The 18,739-nt window shown below is 39.3% G+C and overlaps 2 protein-coding genes across 3 annotated transcripts; both read right to left on the bottom strand.

The window, feature by feature from the left end:
• On the bottom strand, nucleotides 1-14,160 carry unc119a1 (unc-119 lipid binding chaperone a1). Its single transcript, XM_008309135.3, has 5 exons — nucleotides 13,404-14,160; nucleotides 2,949-3,062; nucleotides 2,646-2,739; nucleotides 1,112-1,284; nucleotides 1-321 (listed from the first exon to the last, which is right to left on the bottom strand). Exons 1-5 carry the CDS (start codon nucleotides 13,525-13,527, stop codon nucleotides 209-211), a joined length of 618 nt encoding a protein of 205 aa, XP_008307357.1. The 5' UTR covers nucleotides 13,528-14,160; the 3' UTR covers nucleotides 1-208.
• A 700-nt stretch (nucleotides 14,161-14,860) lies between these two features.
• Nucleotides 14,861-18,329, bottom strand: crybb1l3 (crystallin, beta B1, like 3). Of its 2 annotated transcripts, XM_008309137.2 has the most exons (6): nucleotides 17,239-18,329; nucleotides 16,536-16,609; nucleotides 16,317-16,435; nucleotides 16,101-16,233; nucleotides 15,870-16,012; nucleotides 15,594-15,762 (listed from the first exon to the last, which is right to left on the bottom strand). In XM_008309137.2, exons 2-6 carry the CDS (start codon nucleotides 16,599-16,601, stop codon nucleotides 15,594-15,596), a joined length of 630 nt encoding a protein of 209 aa, XP_008307359.1. In that variant the 5' UTR covers nucleotides 16,602-16,609; nucleotides 17,239-18,329. The 2 variants fall into 2 exon arrangements, with proteins under 2 accessions (XP_024911116.1, XP_008307359.1); XM_025055348.1 differs by lacking the exon at nucleotides 17,239-18,329 and having other exon boundaries at nucleotides 14,861-15,762; nucleotides 16,536-16,601.
• Between the last annotated feature and the right edge of the window lie 410 nt (nucleotides 18,330-18,739).

The raw sequence follows: 18,739 nt of genomic DNA, 5'->3' as shown, positions 1-18,739 counted from the left end.
GGCAGAATGCAATGTTCCTGCAAAGAGGGAGGGGAGAACAAGAGTGGACACATGACTGAGAACCTGGATGGAAATACACTGAATCAAATTAAGGGAGAAGTGAGGCGGGATGTCTGTCCATCGTCGGTGTCTGTGCTGGCTCTGAAGTGGAGAAAATGTCTTGTCAGGGAACAAAGTAAGTAAAGAGCGAAGGATGGAGGAGGTCTTCTTACGGCCCACCACTGTAGGAGTAATCTGCCTTGTTGTGCATCACCAGCTTGTTGTCCACAAAGTAGAAGCTGTCAGACTGTGTCTCGTAAGGGTGCAGGATCATCTCTCGCACTGGAGGAGAGGAAATTCAACAAGTTCTGAGACAAATGTGATCATTTTAACAAGTGCCATGATTGATCAACATTAGAATTCCCCTGCTCGTTCCACGTTCAACTTGCAAGTGATCTCATGATTCCCAATGACTTGCTTTGCAGCAAAAAAACATTATTTCATAATACCTATTTCATAATCTCACGCGTACCACTAGACAACGCTTGTTTTTACCACAGTTTGAGAACCACTGGCTTAGACTATTTAGGTAGCACCACTGGAAATTGCAGTCATTAAAGTAAGGGTGTAATAGGTATAATTATAATTATTAAGTGTAATTACTAAATAATAGTATGATCCTTCACAGAAATCTATTAAAATATTGGCATCTTGACAAATAAAACCTCTGGTAATGAATTGCCTTGAGACATTCTGGTGTCATTCACCAGATCGACTCTGATTGTCCATCTTAAACACATTTTTACATAATAATATATTTAAAAAAAAAAAAATACAGGAATGAAAAAACGCTTTTCGTCCAGAACCACTAAGCTCTAAAAAACCTCATTTGTAAGACCTGCACATAGTAATATGTAAAGAAATGTGGACCAGAAAATATATGTGATGTTGTATTTGTATTTTTTTAGTCCTTGTTTTATTTACGTTTGTAAAACCCAATACACAAATTTGATTAAAAAAACAACCTGTTGTGACAGGCACAAACCAGCGACGCGTGTAAATAGCGCCATCTGCTGGCTCAAAAAAACAAAATAGCGGCATTTTCTCTGTGGATCTTAAAAGTTTCACTCACTGATATCCTCTGACAGCGCGGGGAACTCGTAGATGTGCTCGCAGGTGTTCTTGCTGCTGGGCATACAGAAGCCGAACTCGAAATCAAAGCTCTTGAGCAGCTGATCGCGGAAGTAGTGTCTCTCAATCATACGGAAGTTGTTGATGGGAGTGTCGCCCACTGTGAACTCCACCCTGCAGGGACACAGGTAGGAAGTTCATTCAGTTCAAATTAGTAGTTTATAGCAGGACTCGGTGCCAGTTCGTAGGTAATTTGGTACCGGGCCGGAGTGGGACACAATGAAAGAAATGTACTTCAGTTTTACTAATTTACTTCATTCCAAAAGTCATATCCCTTTTTCATTAAAAGATAATCTGGCAATATTTCAAAATAAAAGGTCATTCAGACTCTGATACTAACAGAATAAAGTCTAAAATATGTTTTATTTTGAAATGTTAATGATCCTTTAACAATGGCGCGGTATTACCGGTCCACGGTAACGGCTGATACCGCCACACCTTACGTGTGTCCAAGATGTGATATAGTAAAAATAAAGCAAAAAAATTAGTATAATTATAATAGTCTGGAGTAAAAACAAATGTGAACACAAGTTTAATTAGTGGCCCATCATTGCAACAAATCACATTTAATGCTGCTGTATATACAGAGTGTTCCACAGCGCTACGTAGTGGACATGAGGACAAAGTCGTTACAAATAAAAATTAAATTAAATAGTCCTGCAATATTCTTTGACAAAACCCTGTATTTTTATTATTTTAATTATTATTTAATTATTAACTATTTTTTAATTATTATTTTTTATATTTAAAAGCTTTAACAGTGGCCAAAGTATGTTGAATTAATGTTAATCTTTATAAAACAAATTTTAAAACTGCTAACAGTAATCATTGTAAGGATTTACAAAAACAAGTTTTAATTTTCTTTTTACCTGACGGCTATAATCAAAAACTTATAGTATTTATTTACTATTAGGACGGTCAAAAAAATGTTTAATTTGGTTGTTTGGTGGATAAATCCCAAATAACGATGAAACATTTTTGATTGTAATTAATACCAACTAATCATGATTAATCAAGATATGTTGACACTGCAAACAAAATAGCTGAAAATTCCTGTATTTCTCTGTTACAGCAACACAGCACAAAGATGTATGATTTTCACACCTGTTTTTATTTGTGACTTATCCTAATGATGGAATTGTTATTCTGGAAAGATACCGAGGTTAATGTGATTAACATCTCAATTTTAAAAGACATAATAATAATAATATTTGAGTTCGAATTGACAGTGAAGTCACATTAGCACAGATCAGATAGTCGAGGGCTGAGCGGGTGGACGGTTCTGTTTATCCAAGTTCACACTCGCTAAAAACAGCCTCTCTCCACACGATAGAACTCCCATACACACACACACACACCTCCTACATGCAGTTCTTGTTTTCTGTTAATGCAACAGGAATTAACCTACAGTGTTGCATCAGTGTGTTCGTCTTTTGTCAGTATACAGAAACATGCAGCATTCATGCTGAACTTACGTGGCTCCAACCTGCCGTAACTGCAGGAAGGCTGGAGTGAACTGGTATCGAACGAAGCGGCCGGCGTTGGGATCACACTGCTTTTTACTTCCAGCTAAAACAGAAAGGTGATAATAGAAAGATCGAGGCGGAACAGAAATGATTACTTTGCGCTGCAGGTATTTTTGATTTAATTCTAAAGGACAGGAACCAAATGGAGGGAAAAATCCATTTAAACCTTATCTATTAATATAATCTCTACACGCTGTGCTCATTTAGAAAAAAACAAGGTCCCTATCTAAAGTCGAAAGTGATGTAGCTGACCTGGTGTTGGGGGCTTTGTGATCTCAAATAGTACCGTCCCTGTTTCCATGTCACGGATTTTGAACCTGGTGAAGTCGATCATGTGGACGTTTTCCTCTGGAGAACAGAGATAATCTGGGAGAGAATAAGAAGGAATAGAGAGGTTAGAATGTCACTCTGACAATTACGAAAAAAAAGAAGAAAAAAGAAATATTCAGACACACAGAAACTGCCTAGAGTGACATATCGGTCAAATACTGCAAACTTTAAATAAGGAATGAGGAATAAATGTAACTTTTACTGCTTCATTCCTGCAGTTAATTATTAGAGTTATATTAAAATGCATATTATAGAATTTTAAGATTTTGTTTTTAATGCTTAGATTATCTATTGTCTTTCATTCTAAAATGGTATCACCTCCAAACACAAAAGTGCATGTTTGCACAAAACTAACAAAAAACAATGATTAAAACTTTAAAAATAGCCATAACATTGTACAGAAAAAACACCTTCCTAACTTAAATAAATACACAGTTGCTGGAATGAAACTTAAAAAATTAAGTGAAATTTGTTTCATGGTTAAATGGACAATGAGCTGCATCAATAACAGTGGTCTCATTCATTTACTGCACACTGTAACAGTGTATACAAATGTTTCTTCATACTGAGCATGATAATGAGCAGTCATACACATGCAAATGTAGCCGTGTGTGTGTGTGTGTTGGTGTGTGTGTTTCTCCCAAAGTGCCTGGATTAGAAATAAGAGGCTTATTCTCTTTTACCCTCACATGGACCAACTGGTTATACACCATACACATGCACGCATGTTGCATAAGCATGTAGAGGTATTTTTTTGCTTAGGCCTGGAATTTAACACAGTTAAAGAAAAGAAAAGAAAGACACAATCACACAGAGAGTCACAGACCGACTGTACGCACGGAACCCTGTGTGTCTGTGCTCAGGGATATGGCCACGCACACACCTGCACCGTGGCATCTTCTACTATTTCCAATGGTTGGGGGCAGATGGACAACACAGGCTTAAGCCACCTGCTCCGAGGTATTTATAGAAGCTAACATGGAGTTCAGTACAGCCGACTGGACGCCTTGGACAAAAATGTCACTTGTTAAAAGAGGACATATTTATATTATATATATATATATATATATATTTTTTTTTTTTTTTAACTGAAGTCATGTTGATGACAACATTTTTTCACCGAAACAGTCGATACAAAAACAAACTTTGTTGGCTAAATATTGTAAAATGTATTTGTCGTTTGACAATCAACATTATAAAAAAAATATTTATGACTTGATATATGAGAACACAGTCAATTTCCCTGGATGTTATCTGTCAAGTAATTTATTTAAATCTTATTTAACCAGGCAGGTCAACCTGGACATTTGCAGATACAAAACAGGAAGTACTGTAGCAAAGAGTCGACACTGACCGAAATAGATGGTGGTTTATATGTGGATGGAATACAAACTTCATGAGGTCTATACAAGTGGGCCTAATTTAAACCATAGCTGATCATTTGCTGTACCTTGGTCCGGTCTACAGACCGACTGCCTTTGGTTCAAATGACTAGGATGCTGAATGTGATTCACTGAAGGCTGTTCATTCATTACCTGACCTTTGAAATAGTTTGTGTTTGAAAAAGCTGTTCTGGTTGAGAAACACACTTACTGTTGAATGGGGAATGTGGGTTAGAAGAGATGGTGGAAACAATACACAGCAATGTGTAACCCTAGTTAGAAGAAGGTATTGTTTAACATTTGAATAAACTGTATATTAAAATGTTCCTATTACTACAGAAAACCAAAAAGAAAGTTCAATTTAAAGGCAAATTACTCTGTCACTGCCTTTGCCCTCTACATGGGCAGATGAGGCTCGATGCATTTAATGGATCAAAAATGGCCTCATGCCAGGACCGGTTATAAAACACAAATGGAGTTGTTTCCACATGCTCCAGTGTAGAGAACAGCCATGTTATCAGTATGATGCTGCTACATGTTTGAAACTCACTACAACATGTAAATAATTTATATATATTTACAACTAGGACTCCATTATTATAGCAGTACTATATTATAGTACAGCTGCTCATCACTTGTTTTTGAAAATTTGTAATTGTTTTAATTTTTAATTTTTGACATGATAATTAACAACAAAATTACTCAAGATACTCAAGTTCTTGCTTTTTCCGATAATCTGATGATAAATTAATACAATTTATGAGCATTAGAGATAAATTAGCTCTGGCTAGGTTAGGATTTTTTCTTTTTTCAGACTGGTTGCTACAGTACACACACAAACACACACACACACACATGCTTTTGTGTTTCATGAGCAGTTCACATAAACATGATGCTTTCTGTAGCCTCTTTCTTTTCCCTCAAATTTTGCTCAATATATGCCTAATTTCAATCCTTACCTCTGTTGTAAATCTAATCTGACCAGCTCTATCATAAACCTGAAAATACCCTGTCACTAATTAAGGACCTTCAAATTGGTCCCCAAAACAGTAGTACTCCCCAAAAAATGTCCTCTGAAGTATAGTTGTACCAGGAACACACATGTATCATCTCACAACACCTCCTACGACGCCGTCACCTAGCAACCCTCCCAGTGATTGCGCAGCAGCTTGATTAGTTCATCACTTTCCTCCCCATCATCCACCTGGCTGCTCTGTAACAACAAGGTGCAACAGCGTTACTTCGAAGGAGTTTTTCTTCCACTTACCACTAGTTGTATGAAATGAAACGTTCTGATTTTTTCTTCTTCTAGAGAGGACAGAGACATCTCTCCCAAATATGTTCCAACAGACTCCATGTTTTGTCCGCTTCATGGACTGATTAGGTTTTCCTCAGACTCTGATTTTTAACGAATACGTTATGGTTGGCTCCCTTGGCACTATGCTAGCAAGCTAACTGACGAGCTAACGTGAGTTGTTTCTAAGATTGTAGCCAAAATATATTTTTTCTTTTTTCTGTTCTTTTCCTAGTGACTTATCTTTCATCTTTCGTCTTGTTTTCAGAACACCAACGGTCAACCTAAGGTGATGCGTCCATTAATGGACTAGTGTTGATAGTTATTATTACTAAAAACTACTTTTTTTGTGGCAGTGAATGTGATCGCAAAATTATGTACGGCAAAGAAGCAAGGGGGAAAAAGTTTTGTCAAGCCGTTGTTAAAGACTTTCCTCAGTAATATGAAACTCTGCGGTAAAATATTGAACAATATTTGCACATTAAACCACATTTCACCTTATCCATAGAATCATGGATATGTCTTCAAGTTAATGATGTTAATTGTAGAAGATTTAGATACTTGTGTTTAAGTGATGTGTTTTTTTATAAGACGGTAGTGAGACCTGCTATGATGCCTGGTTTGTCTAATTGAAAGGAGTCTGAGCTGGAGGAGGAGGCGATGAAGATGCTGAGGTCTACACTGTCAGTGACCAGTTTGGACTGGATTGAAGTGAGCAGATCGGAGGGACAGTTAAGGCGGAGTAGTTTGGAGATGAAGTTTGGACATGAGCTGAGGAGAGATAGAAGATATAACGGGCAAGAGTTGTTGGAGAGGGTGTTGCCAGGCAGAATGTGAAGAGGAGGACCTCAGAGAAAATAGGTGGATGTTGTGAATGTGTAAAAGAAGAGGAGGCAGGTGATTCGCTGACCCCTGGAGGAACAGCTGAAAAGAATGCATTTAAATATTATCTTGGCATGGCATGGAACCCCACCCCTCCCCGTACAAATATCCTGTAGCATTGAGCACTGAGTTTATATTTAATGTGTATTTTCTGTAATAATGAAAACAGGAACTTTGCTTCTTTTCACTTCACGTCCCAAGAAGATCCACTCGACAGCAACCCTCGAGTGTAAAATTAGCACCGACTCTGTGCCCTGCTGTGTCCCCGCGTGCGCGGTCCAATCGCGTTGCCTGCGACACTTAAATGGTGTTCATGAACAGAGAGCGTGTTGCCACTTATAGTGCCTTAATCCCTAAGATTAGCCTGGAGTAAAAGACTTTCAGCCGCAGGAGATTGACTTGACTCTCCTCCTTCTTTCCGTCTGACATTGCGCTCCATGATCACTGCTGGGTGACTGGGTGTTGAAACCAATACCGGCAGAGAAGGGCACACAATGCAGATATGTTTACGTCACATCGAAGTGATTCATAGCCAATGGCAGCTGGTGACATGCGTATTAAAAACATGATATACTGCACACCTGTGTACTGCAGGCCGCTTCATGTCTCTCACTTCAAAGCACCTGTAGGCAAACTGGCAAACGGTGAGGTTCACGGAGGGGTTGGATTTCTGAGCAGCTGAATGCAAATGAGATTCTTAACTCCTACCATCCTTTGGTCTGCATCACAGAGAGGAGGAGGAAAATATCCTCTCTGGCTTCATGAGGAGAAACACAATATTTTGACCTGCGTCAAACTCTCAACTATTGGGTTAAAAAACAACATAAAATGATGCTGCTGCTTCCATCAACCTGACTCGTGAGCGAATTTGGTGGATTCGATGGTTAACTAAACCAAAGAGCAGCGTGATCCATCAAATTATAATGAACTAAACCTTCAGATACATTTCAGTAATTAGGAAGGTCTTAGAAGACAGTATTTTGAACATCACTGCAGTGTGATCACAGCTAATCTCCTCTGATTAAAAAAGAACTGACAGAAACAGTTTTTTTTTAAAATGTGACTGATCCCCAGGTGGCCACAAGGTGGAGAATGTTGGTTAGAACGCTTGCCTCTTTAGCAAGAAGGCGCACAAGTTTCCATTCCGGGTTGATGTTTCTGTATGGAGTTTACATGTTTACATGTTGATCAGGGAGCAGGCTGATCAGACACTATCAATAGATCAAGGAGCAGGCTGATCAGACACTATCAATAGACCATAGGTGTGAATGGGAGTGCGAATGGTTGTTTGTCTCTATACGTGGCCCTGCGATGGACTGGCGAGCTGGGATTGGCTCCAGTGTCCCCCCGGTAGATAACAGATGGATGATCACCAGGTCTAATGTTTGCTAGAGAGAAACATGTTTGTTTTTTTCTCACTTGTCACCATGTGACCTTGTGGTTACAGATTCAGGCTCGAGATCAGAAGATCACAGGTTTGAATCCCATCACTTACAGTGGTGAGGTCTGTTAAGCAAGAACCAAAAGACCTTCCCTGCTCTCTGGGCCGGTAAAGGGCAACCCGTTGCTGCCATGTGTGTCCCATATTAATCACTCACGTGTTTTATGAATATGTTAAAGACAGAGGACAAATTTGTCTTGGTGTGTAGCGTTGACTCCCTGTACGCCGTTTTTTTTCCCACCTTTTCGCTGCAGCTTGTCTAACGTGTTGCTGTGTCAGTGTCTGCCGTCTGTCTCTGACCCACATGACACCACTTTATTATGGAGTATGATTTAATCTTTGCGTCGCTCACAGACACACACACGCACACACAGAACTGTAACATTTAGGGTCAGGCTGTAGATGGAACGAGGAAGGAGACGACTCTGACATCACTCTTTTTTCTCTCATTTGTCTTCACTCACCTCATGTCATGTTCATACCTTAGAGTGTTATTACACGTGACCGTTGACCCTAGTAAATGTAATGCAAGTCATCGTTTATTTCAATTGTGTGCAGTGGTGTGCTGTGTCACAATGACAAATAAATCACATTCACATTATATTTTTGGTAGAATTTGAAGTACCGTAATACCTCGAGATACATGCACAATCCGTTCCAGGACCGAGCTCGTAACTCAAGATGCTCGTATCGCAAATAATTTTTTCCCATAAGAAATAACAAAAAAAAAAAAATTCATCCGTTCCGGCACTTTAAAGAACTCCTTCATTAGTGCTAATAACTTCTTGACTTCTTACGTTCGAGACAGACGATACAGTAGCGGCTAATGGCGGCATTTCTACTTTTTATTTTTTGTATTTGTGTTCTTTCTTTAGCGGGCTTTATCATACATTTCTTCTTCTCTCTACCATCTCTACCACTCACTTTGTTAGGACTCATCACTATCATGAAGAATATTGCACAAAATAGAGAGAAAATCACGAGATGCGTACGGACGTCAACGAACACGTGACGTGACCTAGCGTCAACGTCTGTTAGCGTGCTCGTATCTCAAATCTTTACTCGTATCTCAAAGCAATCTTAGAATACTTGTTTATGTCGGGACGCTCGTATCTCAAGGTATTACTGCATTTAAATGTCTCGTATTTTTCTTGACATTTTCCTGTATTATCATTTCCATTATTTGTATTAATCATAAATAAAAATAGACACCTGTTATTTGTCTTTCTCTCCCGGCGATATTCATAATCATATACCCGATTAACCAATAAAAAATCACAAATTCTAAAGATTTAATGTTGGTTAGCCATGATAAATTCTGCTTGGGATTAATCCACAGCTACCCTGTGATAAATCAGATTAAACTAAATTCAAAAAAGCCATCTGTCTGTTCCAAAAAAGTTTTGCAAAGCAAGACAGATAAGAGCGCTAAAAAGGATGTGGAAAATCCTTCCGGTTTTTCTTGGACCGTATTTTGTTCTCGTAGAAAGACTTTTGGCTGACATTGTGAATTGGCACAGAGAGGCAGAGAACCAGGGGAACATCTGACTGTGGAGAAATGAATGCTGGCCTCGTTTGGCTGCTCCATGAATTCAATTTTACAAACTGTTTTTTTTTACCTTTGCTGTTACAACGTCATGTTGATTAATAATGGTACTAGACTGACACTTTTGTTTCTATCTTTCCTCTTCTTCTTCTTCTTGATCTGATTAAACAAACACAGATCATCAGAAGTGACTGGGCCTTTTTACCAACAGTACTGCAGTACTACTTCCACGGCGTTAGTCATTAGGTCACATTCATTTAGTCAAACTTGAATGTGCGATTAGGTTTGTGGATTTTGAAATGACTTTTAGAAAACTATATCTTTGCACTACCCTAAGGCCCATGCTGCTCTTTTACTACTTTTAAATGTAATTTTTTGAGTAGTTCCAAGTCATAATCAGTGTACTGTAGGCATAATGTCTGGGTTGTTTCATCGGAAAGTGGGATATTACTTTAAAAGGCTTGGATATTGTCCTATAAGAAAATGATTTCCAACCATTATTTCCCCACTGTCCTCTCTGAGAACTGTTCTACTTTTCTTTTCTTTGTTTTGTTTATATTGATTTATCTGTTGATTTATTTTCATAATTTGTTTCCACAGATATGGAACATAATCTGATTTAGCTTTAAGGGTCTTTGCACACACGACAAACTTTGCATTTAAACGCTGCATTTAACCCATGGTTCAGGGCAGAGGAAACTCTCAGCAGCACCGGGGGGAGTTAGGGCGTCAAACCCAACAACGTTTGTTCTTGTTGTTAAGCATGGCGTTGACCCGTCTTTACTCAGGTAACATGTCGTTATTTTTGACACCAGCGTCAGGTGATGCGATCGCGTTGATTACCGATGTGAGACCAACAATGCGATCTCTCTCCTGCTTAGATCACTCTGTGAAAATAACCGTGTGACAGCCGTGCGAAATGGATATTTAGAACTGACTGCACAGATCAATTTTAATTAAAGCTGTATCCATTGTGTCGACCGCCATAACGGAGTGAGAATTACACTCGTTGAGGAACGGGGGCCGAAGAGGCCAAGTCACCGATTACACATTAGAGTAACAGGAAGTAGATTGTTTTAAGTGAATCAGCAAAATGTCCGAATAATGTCGACGTTCAGTCAAAAACACCACAAACGGTTCTAACAGTAAATTATCATAACACGCAAACAAACGATGCTCCCAGGTTGTCAATGTTCCACTGGTTCTACTGTGTCTCACAGAGGATTTTAATAATGTCGTATAGCATTCGTACAATAGTTATCGGTTTGTAAAATAATCCATTTAAGGGTTGATGTCTGTGAGCAAAAAGAGGTCGATATTATCCGTATGGTGGTTTCAATTAAAAACTCTAATGTCTTCTGTAGTCTATGTGTTAGCTTCTTTTGGGAAATGATTGATCTGAAATGCTAGGTTGTCCTGCCTGCAGTGCAGATGTGCCGTTCGTACAGTGGCCTCATTCGGTGGTTCCTACATTTTTGCACCGTGTGAGAAATATTTAGCTCTCCACATATGGTAATAGCACTCAGTTAGATTATTAGTAGTAGCACAACTGGCACTTAAAATAATTTAAACCCAAGTACACACAACCGCTACCAAAAATCTCACCAAGTACCTCTAGGGGGAGCCCGAGTGCCACCTGTGGTGTGTGTACCGAAGTTTGAGATTTTGATCTAAATGTTTAAAATAGGTACGCCTTTCAGCCTTTGTAAATATATCTCTTGGTGATTTCTCTTTATTCACCAATTTCCTGGAGTAATCATCGCTCCAAGGTCGCAAAATATGAGGTTTAAATTGAGACATCGGTGCGACAGCTGCCTACTGTCTGCCTGCCCGGTCAAAGTCATCCGTCTAGTACTACTGTTCACGCTGTGTTTCCCTGAACATAATTCAGGCAACGTACAATTCCACTCTGAATTATGAATCAATTTCCTTTCATTTCTGTGCAAAAATGAAGCACTGTGATTTGCTAATCTGTGCCACACCGACAGTCGGGAACAGCAATGCCCCAAAAATGAAGTATTTACCTTCAGAAATCGCCATGGAGAAAATCGTCGCTACACTGCAGGGTTAGACATTTTCTGCTGCCCCCTTTTTCCAGCTGCTATTTTCTTTGTCTTGCAGTGAGAAAATGATGACTTTGAATAACGTAGTATTTGAATAACGTAAGTGATTCCTGTGGTGTTTTTGTTTGTGTGTTGCTAAATTTCCGGACTGGTCTTATTTGGAGAGAGAAAGAGAGAAATAACAGCTGTGCATAATAACGACCTGGAAATAGATTGTTGATTGATTACAGCAGTAATTACTGTAACCAGTGTATGAACTTTTTTTTTTTTAGAAAACACCACAGGACATTTTTTGGAAGATAAATAATTATCAGTGGAGGGTATACTGCAGAAAAAATCAATTATTACAATTACTCTATAGTCTCTATATAATCTCCATGTCTGCCACCACAACAATCTGGCCCAATATTGATTTCTAGATGATGATCACATGTTTGATTATCTGTGGAGGATGAGGACTCAGAGATGTGTTCATCATATTACAAGGTGCCAGATTGTTGAGGCAGCATGTAAACACTTCTTATTACAAACAACGACAACGAGCCCAAGTTAATAATGGGGAACTATGTCACTGTTATTGCTCCTGATTACTTTTCACAGTTAATAGTGGAATTGTAATTTTATTTTTGTTGATGGAGATAACACTGTGAGTAGGGTCATAATCGAATATAAAATCCTATTTATCTTTTTTATTATTTTTTTTTTTAATAAAATGTTCAGAGCAGTATTTCTTATCGGCCTAACCAAGTAGTAGTGTTTAACAGTGTTGCATCAGGGGGTCGGTGGTGAGGGGTACTAATAGAGTAAAATCAAAAATTTCACCAAGCACTTTTTTTTATTTGAAAAACCTTTGGTATGAATCGTTCTTACTATTTTTGCACAAATATTTTGTCAATATTTTACTACTGTAGATGCTTAAAAACAGCATCTTCACTAAATCCTTCAACACCTGGGATATTATGGAGATCTAAAGACAGAGATTTACATAATCCAGAGAAGGTAAAGACCCCCTCCATCTCAACCAAGTGGACAACATGCAAACTTACCAAGGCCTTGCCTGTGACATCAGCGTAGTGACCAGGCTACAACGTGTCTCTTTAGACCTAATTCCGAAATGGTTTGAAAATATGCTAAAGCCTGTGCAAAATAGTTTTGTATTTTCTCTTTCTCCCTCTCTTTTGCTTTTCACAGCTGATTACTGTCTAAGATAAGCTGTGATCATCAGACCATATCCCTGACCACCTGTTACCTTGGAGCTACAGGTGCTCTGAGGTAAGTACGTGGTCTGAGTCAGTCTCTTATTCGAAGAAGGATTTTAGCACCCTGCAGCTAAAAAAGAAGAAAAGTCATCTTCAGGAAACCCCTTTAACTAAATGCAATGCATTTCGACATGAGATGGATATCAACAGTCACATTTGAAAGACAATTGAACAAATCGAAGGTAAGGTGAAGCCCTGGTGGCCAGCTCAAGCCGCCAGATTTTCTAATTCCGAAAGATTTGTTCTTGGACCAAGCGTCAAAGCAGCAGCATCTCACAGTTTGTTACAAATATCGGTCATTCCGAGCAATAAAGGCTGAAATCAGGCTGCGACGCTGTCCATGGTACCACTCTTTCTGGCTTTCTCGAGACAACCAATAAAAACAGTGCATTCAACGCACGGAGCCTGATCGATGTTACGGTATATAGAAAAAAAAAAACACTGGTGATGTTGATGACAGCAGCAGATTTGTCGGGATAATCCCTCCCGACACAGAAACAGGTCACTTACTCTTGGTGATCTTCTGCAGACCAAGCACATCTTCTGGCGTTATTACGGTATTTCTGCGCAGTTCTTCTTCGGTTCTAACCGGGATTCCCATGTCTGACGAGTTGCAGCCGTGCTGCACTTTCATGTCCAGGGTAAGAAGACTGTTAGCTGTTGGCGTTACGATCTGACAGAATCCGGGATTCGTTTTTTTTCCCCTCCTCTCTATTGGTCTCGGCGTCGTCGTCGTCGTGGGAGCCGATTGACTTGCGTCGGTCGAAGCCTTTAGTGACGCGTTGGCTTAAACACAGCAAACAGGCTCTGTGCTGCTACAAGAATAACTCATTCTCCTCCTCCTCTTCCTTCTCCTCCTCCTCCCCCTCTCCCGATCCGGTAAAAGATAAAAATCAGTCCCTGCCTGGCTTCTTCCTTCCTTCCTTCCTTCCTTCCCTCACTCACTCCCTCCCGCGCCGAGTGCTCATCCGTTCTCTCCCGAGCTATTTAATCCAAATCCTTGGGCTTTAAAAACGGCCGGTGATGCGTGCGCGGCTGACGGACAGACCGAGGCCTCGTCATCTGCCCATGCATCTCCACCTGCTCAGTCGCGTCCCACACGTTAGCAGTGAACGCATCATACCATTGTCAGCAAAGATCCGTAGGTGTCACAAATACCCGCCTGAAACAATGTGATTAGGTGAACGATCGCATCACAGAGGTTCACAGGCCAGCAGAAATACTACCTCCAGCCGAGTAAATAAAATTAGGCTTAAAGAAACTACACGCCCGAGTTAAGACTCTGTTTATTAGGGAATTCCCACGAACCTCTGACCTGTGTTTAGGGTCAGATTAAAAAAAGAAAAAAAGTATTTATTTATTTTTTTAAATAAATATTTTGATTCTGACTCTTAGCGCAAATAGATCGAGATTCATATATTCATAATAGAGTTGTTTTTTATGCGTCTTTACCTCATTCTGAGTTGTTTTTTATGCGTCTTTACCTCATCTTGATCATTTAGTCTATTTGTTTCCCCCTGTGTTATAGATTCGTTTTACTTGTTCCATGTTTACCTATATATCCCAGTCATCTGTATGCTATATTTTGTGAATCAAATCTCTCATGGAGAACGAGGGAAGGCAGTTAAAGAGGCTTTAAGTGTCTGAAGTCTCTGATTCGTACACGTGTGTACAACTGCACCAGCTGTAGAAATCTGTGGCCAGAAGGGGGCGGTACACGGTAGTTGAAAACTTTAAACAGTTCGATTCGCTCTTACTGACATTACAGAATTTGAATTTAATAACAAAAAGTCTTCGATTCGATGGAAATAAGTGACATGGTAAAAACAATAGTCCATCACAATTAATAATTTTTTTCTTCTCATTTCATGATGCCTTTATACACAAACTCATTCGATTTAAATATACAGGGCTTGAAATTGAAATAAAGATAAATGACATGAATGAAGAGAAAGTAATAGAGACTGTTTTCAGGTGTAAAAATGCATTTGTTTATTTGTTTGCTTGCAGTTCCCAGCATCCCTGAGGAAAAGTATCTTCAGGGTTGATGAACTGCAAACAGCCCAGCCAGTATATACAGTATATTAGCTCTATTAGCTCCACCACGTGTTTTATGTTTGATCACAGAAAGCCCAGTGGCCATGTTTTGCTCACTGGTGAGGAGATAGCGCCGCCCTCTGTTTGAAAACCCCACTGCACAGCGTGATCAGAAGAAGGGAACTGTCCGTGGTAGTAACTTACTGCAAATAGCTTTCTGTGAATCAGAGGACTTGGTAAACGAGGTTCATTGACATTATCCTAGCTTTAAACACCTGTGCAGCTGAGTAAAATATGATATTACGCACAAGAAAAAAAATAGATTAAACATAACCTATGAACTTTAATCTATTGCTTCTCTTTATTCTCGGGCTTTATACATATGATAAATAGAATTACCATGTATGAGGTCTGTAAACGAAAAGGATGCTGAAGCTGTTTTCACCAGTGTAAGAATTACCCCCAAAGTCTGTGACAACTTTTCATCCCACTCGGAATAGTTAACAATGGCACATATTCCTAAAAGCCTATCACTGAAATCAAAATATAAAATAAATTTTAAAAAGCCATTAGCCGGTGTGGCTGAGTTGTTAAACTGACGTTAGCATAGCAAACCGTGTGTTGCTATTTTCTATCGAAGGGCAAAGTTTGCTGGATTCCTCTCTATGCAGTCATCTCAAAGCAGCCCCTGCGATGTGTCTGCATGTCCCTCACCCTGCGAATGGACTGGATCTGGGGGTGGTGGGCACCCCATTCATTCCAGTGCTTGTAAGAACCTATTTCAAAGATGTATTGGAAGCCTCTGTAGCCAGGATACTGGTAACCCACCCATCTGTGAGGAGAAACAGAAAAAAGAAATTGGCCCGAAACGTTACAGTTTATTCTTTTGTATCTTTTTTAAAAATTGTTTATATGAAGAAAAAGTTAGGTTTAACTCACGTTCCACCAGTGACCTGAATACTGGCGACATGGTCCTGGAAACCATAAGACCACAGGCTTGGAATATCCTCATCACACACCTCCATCTTCCTACCCTCAAAGTTTGTACTTTCATACATGCAAATCTTGTGGTCCTGGGCGTCCTGCGAAAAACAAAAATCACATTTATTTGATAAAATAAAATACAAAATAATACTGCAAATCACTTTCCGCAGCCTGAATTAAACCCACCATTCTGATTGGCCTGACTGACATAAAGCGATCACTTCTGTAGCTGTTGGTCCATGTGTCCCAGCGGGGGTACTCTCCCTTCTCCAGTATGAACATCTCTCCATTCATGTTTGGCTGCTCATAACCAACCCAGCTAAGAAAGTAGATCATTAATATTAATATATAATAAAGAGTACTAGTTTATCTCAAGTTTGGACATTAAAAAAAATAACTTACGGGCCACACTCCACCTTGATGGAGCCAATTCTCTCGAAGCCCTTCTCACAAAGGTTCTGGCACTCTCCAAACAGGTCCATTCTTTGACCCTGGAAGTTCTCAAATTCATAAAGGTATATCTGGAAAAAAAAAAAGAACTCGATCAGATAAATGACTACACCCTATTTCCGTCGTCCATATATTTTCATTTATTTCAATTCCTATTTAAAAGTAAACAACCTTGAAATTGCGCATTCCGATGGATGGGTGGCTGCCAATGCTACCTTGAGCCCCGGAATGAGACATGATTGGATCTAAAGGAGAGGAGAGACACAACGTTATAAGTAAACATTTAAACAAGTCTTTATTTGTTCATGCAAATGTACTTGATATTAAAAAAAACCTAAAGTTTGGATATAGGCTTAAAGACTAGGCTGGAAAAACTGGATTGTAAGGCTGGATCCACGCCTGCCTCGGAAGCAGAGAGCAGAGAGTCCTGGGTTCGATTCCCAGAGGAACTACATTCTTGGCGCTTACTAGGGGCAGCCTGTTAACAGCATATCTGCTGCTAACACAATAATTTCCCAAATATGGGATCAATATAGTACAAATTTACTTTATTTTTATTTATACAATCGGACATAGGGAGATAATTCCCTTTTTTCAAAAAAATACAACGTATTGACTAAAACATTTCCTTCTAAAAAATAAGCCGTAATTTGTGTAAAAATCTGTCTTTTTAAATTGATTCTTACAACCGCATCAAAGCAGAGGAACGCAGGCTCTGTTTGCTGTTTCGCAGCTGCCTTAGGGTGAAAACTTAAACCACAAATGTTCAAGAAAGGTTCCTTCCAGCCTTATTTTATCAAAGGTATAAAACACTTTCACAGTCTTCAGCCATGTAGTTATCCAACAGTTAAAGGATGGTAGAATGAGAACTTACTGTTAGGAGTGCCGACAAAAAGTCACCAACCTTGGGAGAGAACGACTGACGCAGACCTAATGAGCCAAGATGTATTTATACATTTACATCCAACCCAAATCTATTGGGAGAGAATTCCGACTCCCGATTGGCTGTGAACTGTTTTTGGTGTGGCACAGGGTCAGAGGTCAGGCTGCTGTGCCATGCATGATTAGCGCTGACTGTGCTGCCTGTTTTGTTGTCCCGTACTATTGTGCGGGATGGGAGAGGTAGTCACGGTCATCAGCAGAAAGTTCCCCGACACACACACTAACACACACACACACATACACACACACATTTGAATTAAATAATGTTTATGTTAATTATGGTGTAAAAATTAATAAATGACCAACAATTCTTATTTTATCTTCTTTAACTGTTTGTTCCACTTTGTTTGAATATTTATGTTTCTCTTTCTCTTAATCCTTACTGCAAACTTCTCAGTCCTCTAAGCCGTGTGTGTGTGCGATGTGCTGAGCGCAGGAGCAGTGTTGTTATTATAGGATGTATCTAATAGCATATACATGACCTCAGAACCTTTTAACCCTCCAATGCTTATGTATCAATGATGCAATCACAAAATGAATGCATTACCTGCATTATTTATCCTAAATAAATAAATAAATAAATAAAATAGAGGCTCTGCTTTTTCAAATTGTGTCCTGTTGCCTGTGGCCTAGTGATTAAAGGATTAGGTTTGTCAATTGAAATTTGCTAGTTCAAATCCCAAAATGAGGTGTGTTGGGGAGGCACAAAAACTCCCCTGACCCCCAGGGTGAGTTAAATACAGATTACAGGTTTTGTTGTGTGTATTTATTCCTGTGCATGTGAAGAGATAAATATAGCTTGTTCCAAACTGACTGTAACCCCAGTTAGTGTCACTGTCTCCCCCTCTCCCCAGCCCGCCTTGAATTTAGAGCAACAAACATTCAAAACAGAAACCTCACAGTTTTATTTACTGAAGTACAAATGAATATAATACCTAATATATAACCTGGTGTGTGTATGGCGTTGCCACATTGTGTATTAAGTGTATGGTAATGTGTTTAATCAAACAATAAAGCAATGCTGTTTTACAGTTCAGCAATAACACCATTAATCAAACAATAAAGCGATGCTGTTTTACAGTTCAGCAATAACACAGTGAGTGTTGGTTCCGCCATGTGTCCTGAATGTGCTTTTGTGTGTCTGTCTTTGTCAACAATGCATGTGCATGACTGAGCATGTGTGTTTACATAGTGGTTGGCGATAAAAGTGAAGCGAACAAAGATGTGGGGTCAGTGGTGGAAAACGTGGCACGGACAGGACACTAGTACTTCAATGGAGAGAGGATACAGGACACTTGTTAAATACAGTGGTTACTTATATAATACATTACAGAAGGACAAGTGTCTGCTTTTGTACAAATTGCTGTATCTCTCACACGTACTATAATAGTTCTAATTCTACCGCGCGCAGTAGAGCTGAATTCATAGGAGTG

The sequence above is a fragment of the Cynoglossus semilaevis genome, chromosome 4 (genome assembly GCF_000523025.1).
Source record: "Cynoglossus semilaevis isolate Cse_v1.0 chromosome 4, Cse_v1.0, whole genome shotgun sequence".
Taxonomy (NCBI): domain Eukaryota; kingdom Metazoa; phylum Chordata; class Actinopteri; order Pleuronectiformes; family Cynoglossidae; genus Cynoglossus; species Cynoglossus semilaevis.
The sequence above is the reverse complement of the archived record's forward strand: the minus strand, read 5'-3'. Positions and strand labels throughout refer to the sequence as shown.

Excerpts from the sequence above, each read along its gene's own strand:
- unc119a1 (XM_008309135.3), bottom strand. The coding sequence starts at position 13,527 with ATGAAAGTGCAGCACGGCTGCAACTCGTCAGACATGGGAATCCCGGTT. Across the intron at positions 2,740-2,948 it reads CACAAAGCCCCCAACACCAG|CTGGAAGTAAAAAGCAGTGT; the intron begins GTCAGCTACATC and ends TTTCTGTTTTAG. Across the intron at positions 322-1,111 it reads CGCGCTGTCAGAGGATATCA|TGCGAGAGATGATCCTGCAC; the intron begins GTGAGTGAAACT and ends CCTCTCCTCCAG.
- crybb1l3 (XM_008309137.2), bottom strand. The coding sequence starts at position 16,601 with ATGTCTCATTCCGGGGCTCAAGGTAGCATTGGCAGCCACCCATCCATC. Across the intron at positions 16,234-16,316 it reads ATCAAGGTGGAGTGTGGCCC|CTGGGTTGGTTATGAGCAGC; the intron begins GTAAGTTATTTT and ends CTACTTTCTTAG. Across the intron at positions 16,013-16,100 it reads CAGTCAGGCCAATCAGAATG|GACGCCCAGGACCACAAGAT; the intron begins GTGGGTTTAATT and ends TGTTTTTCGCAG.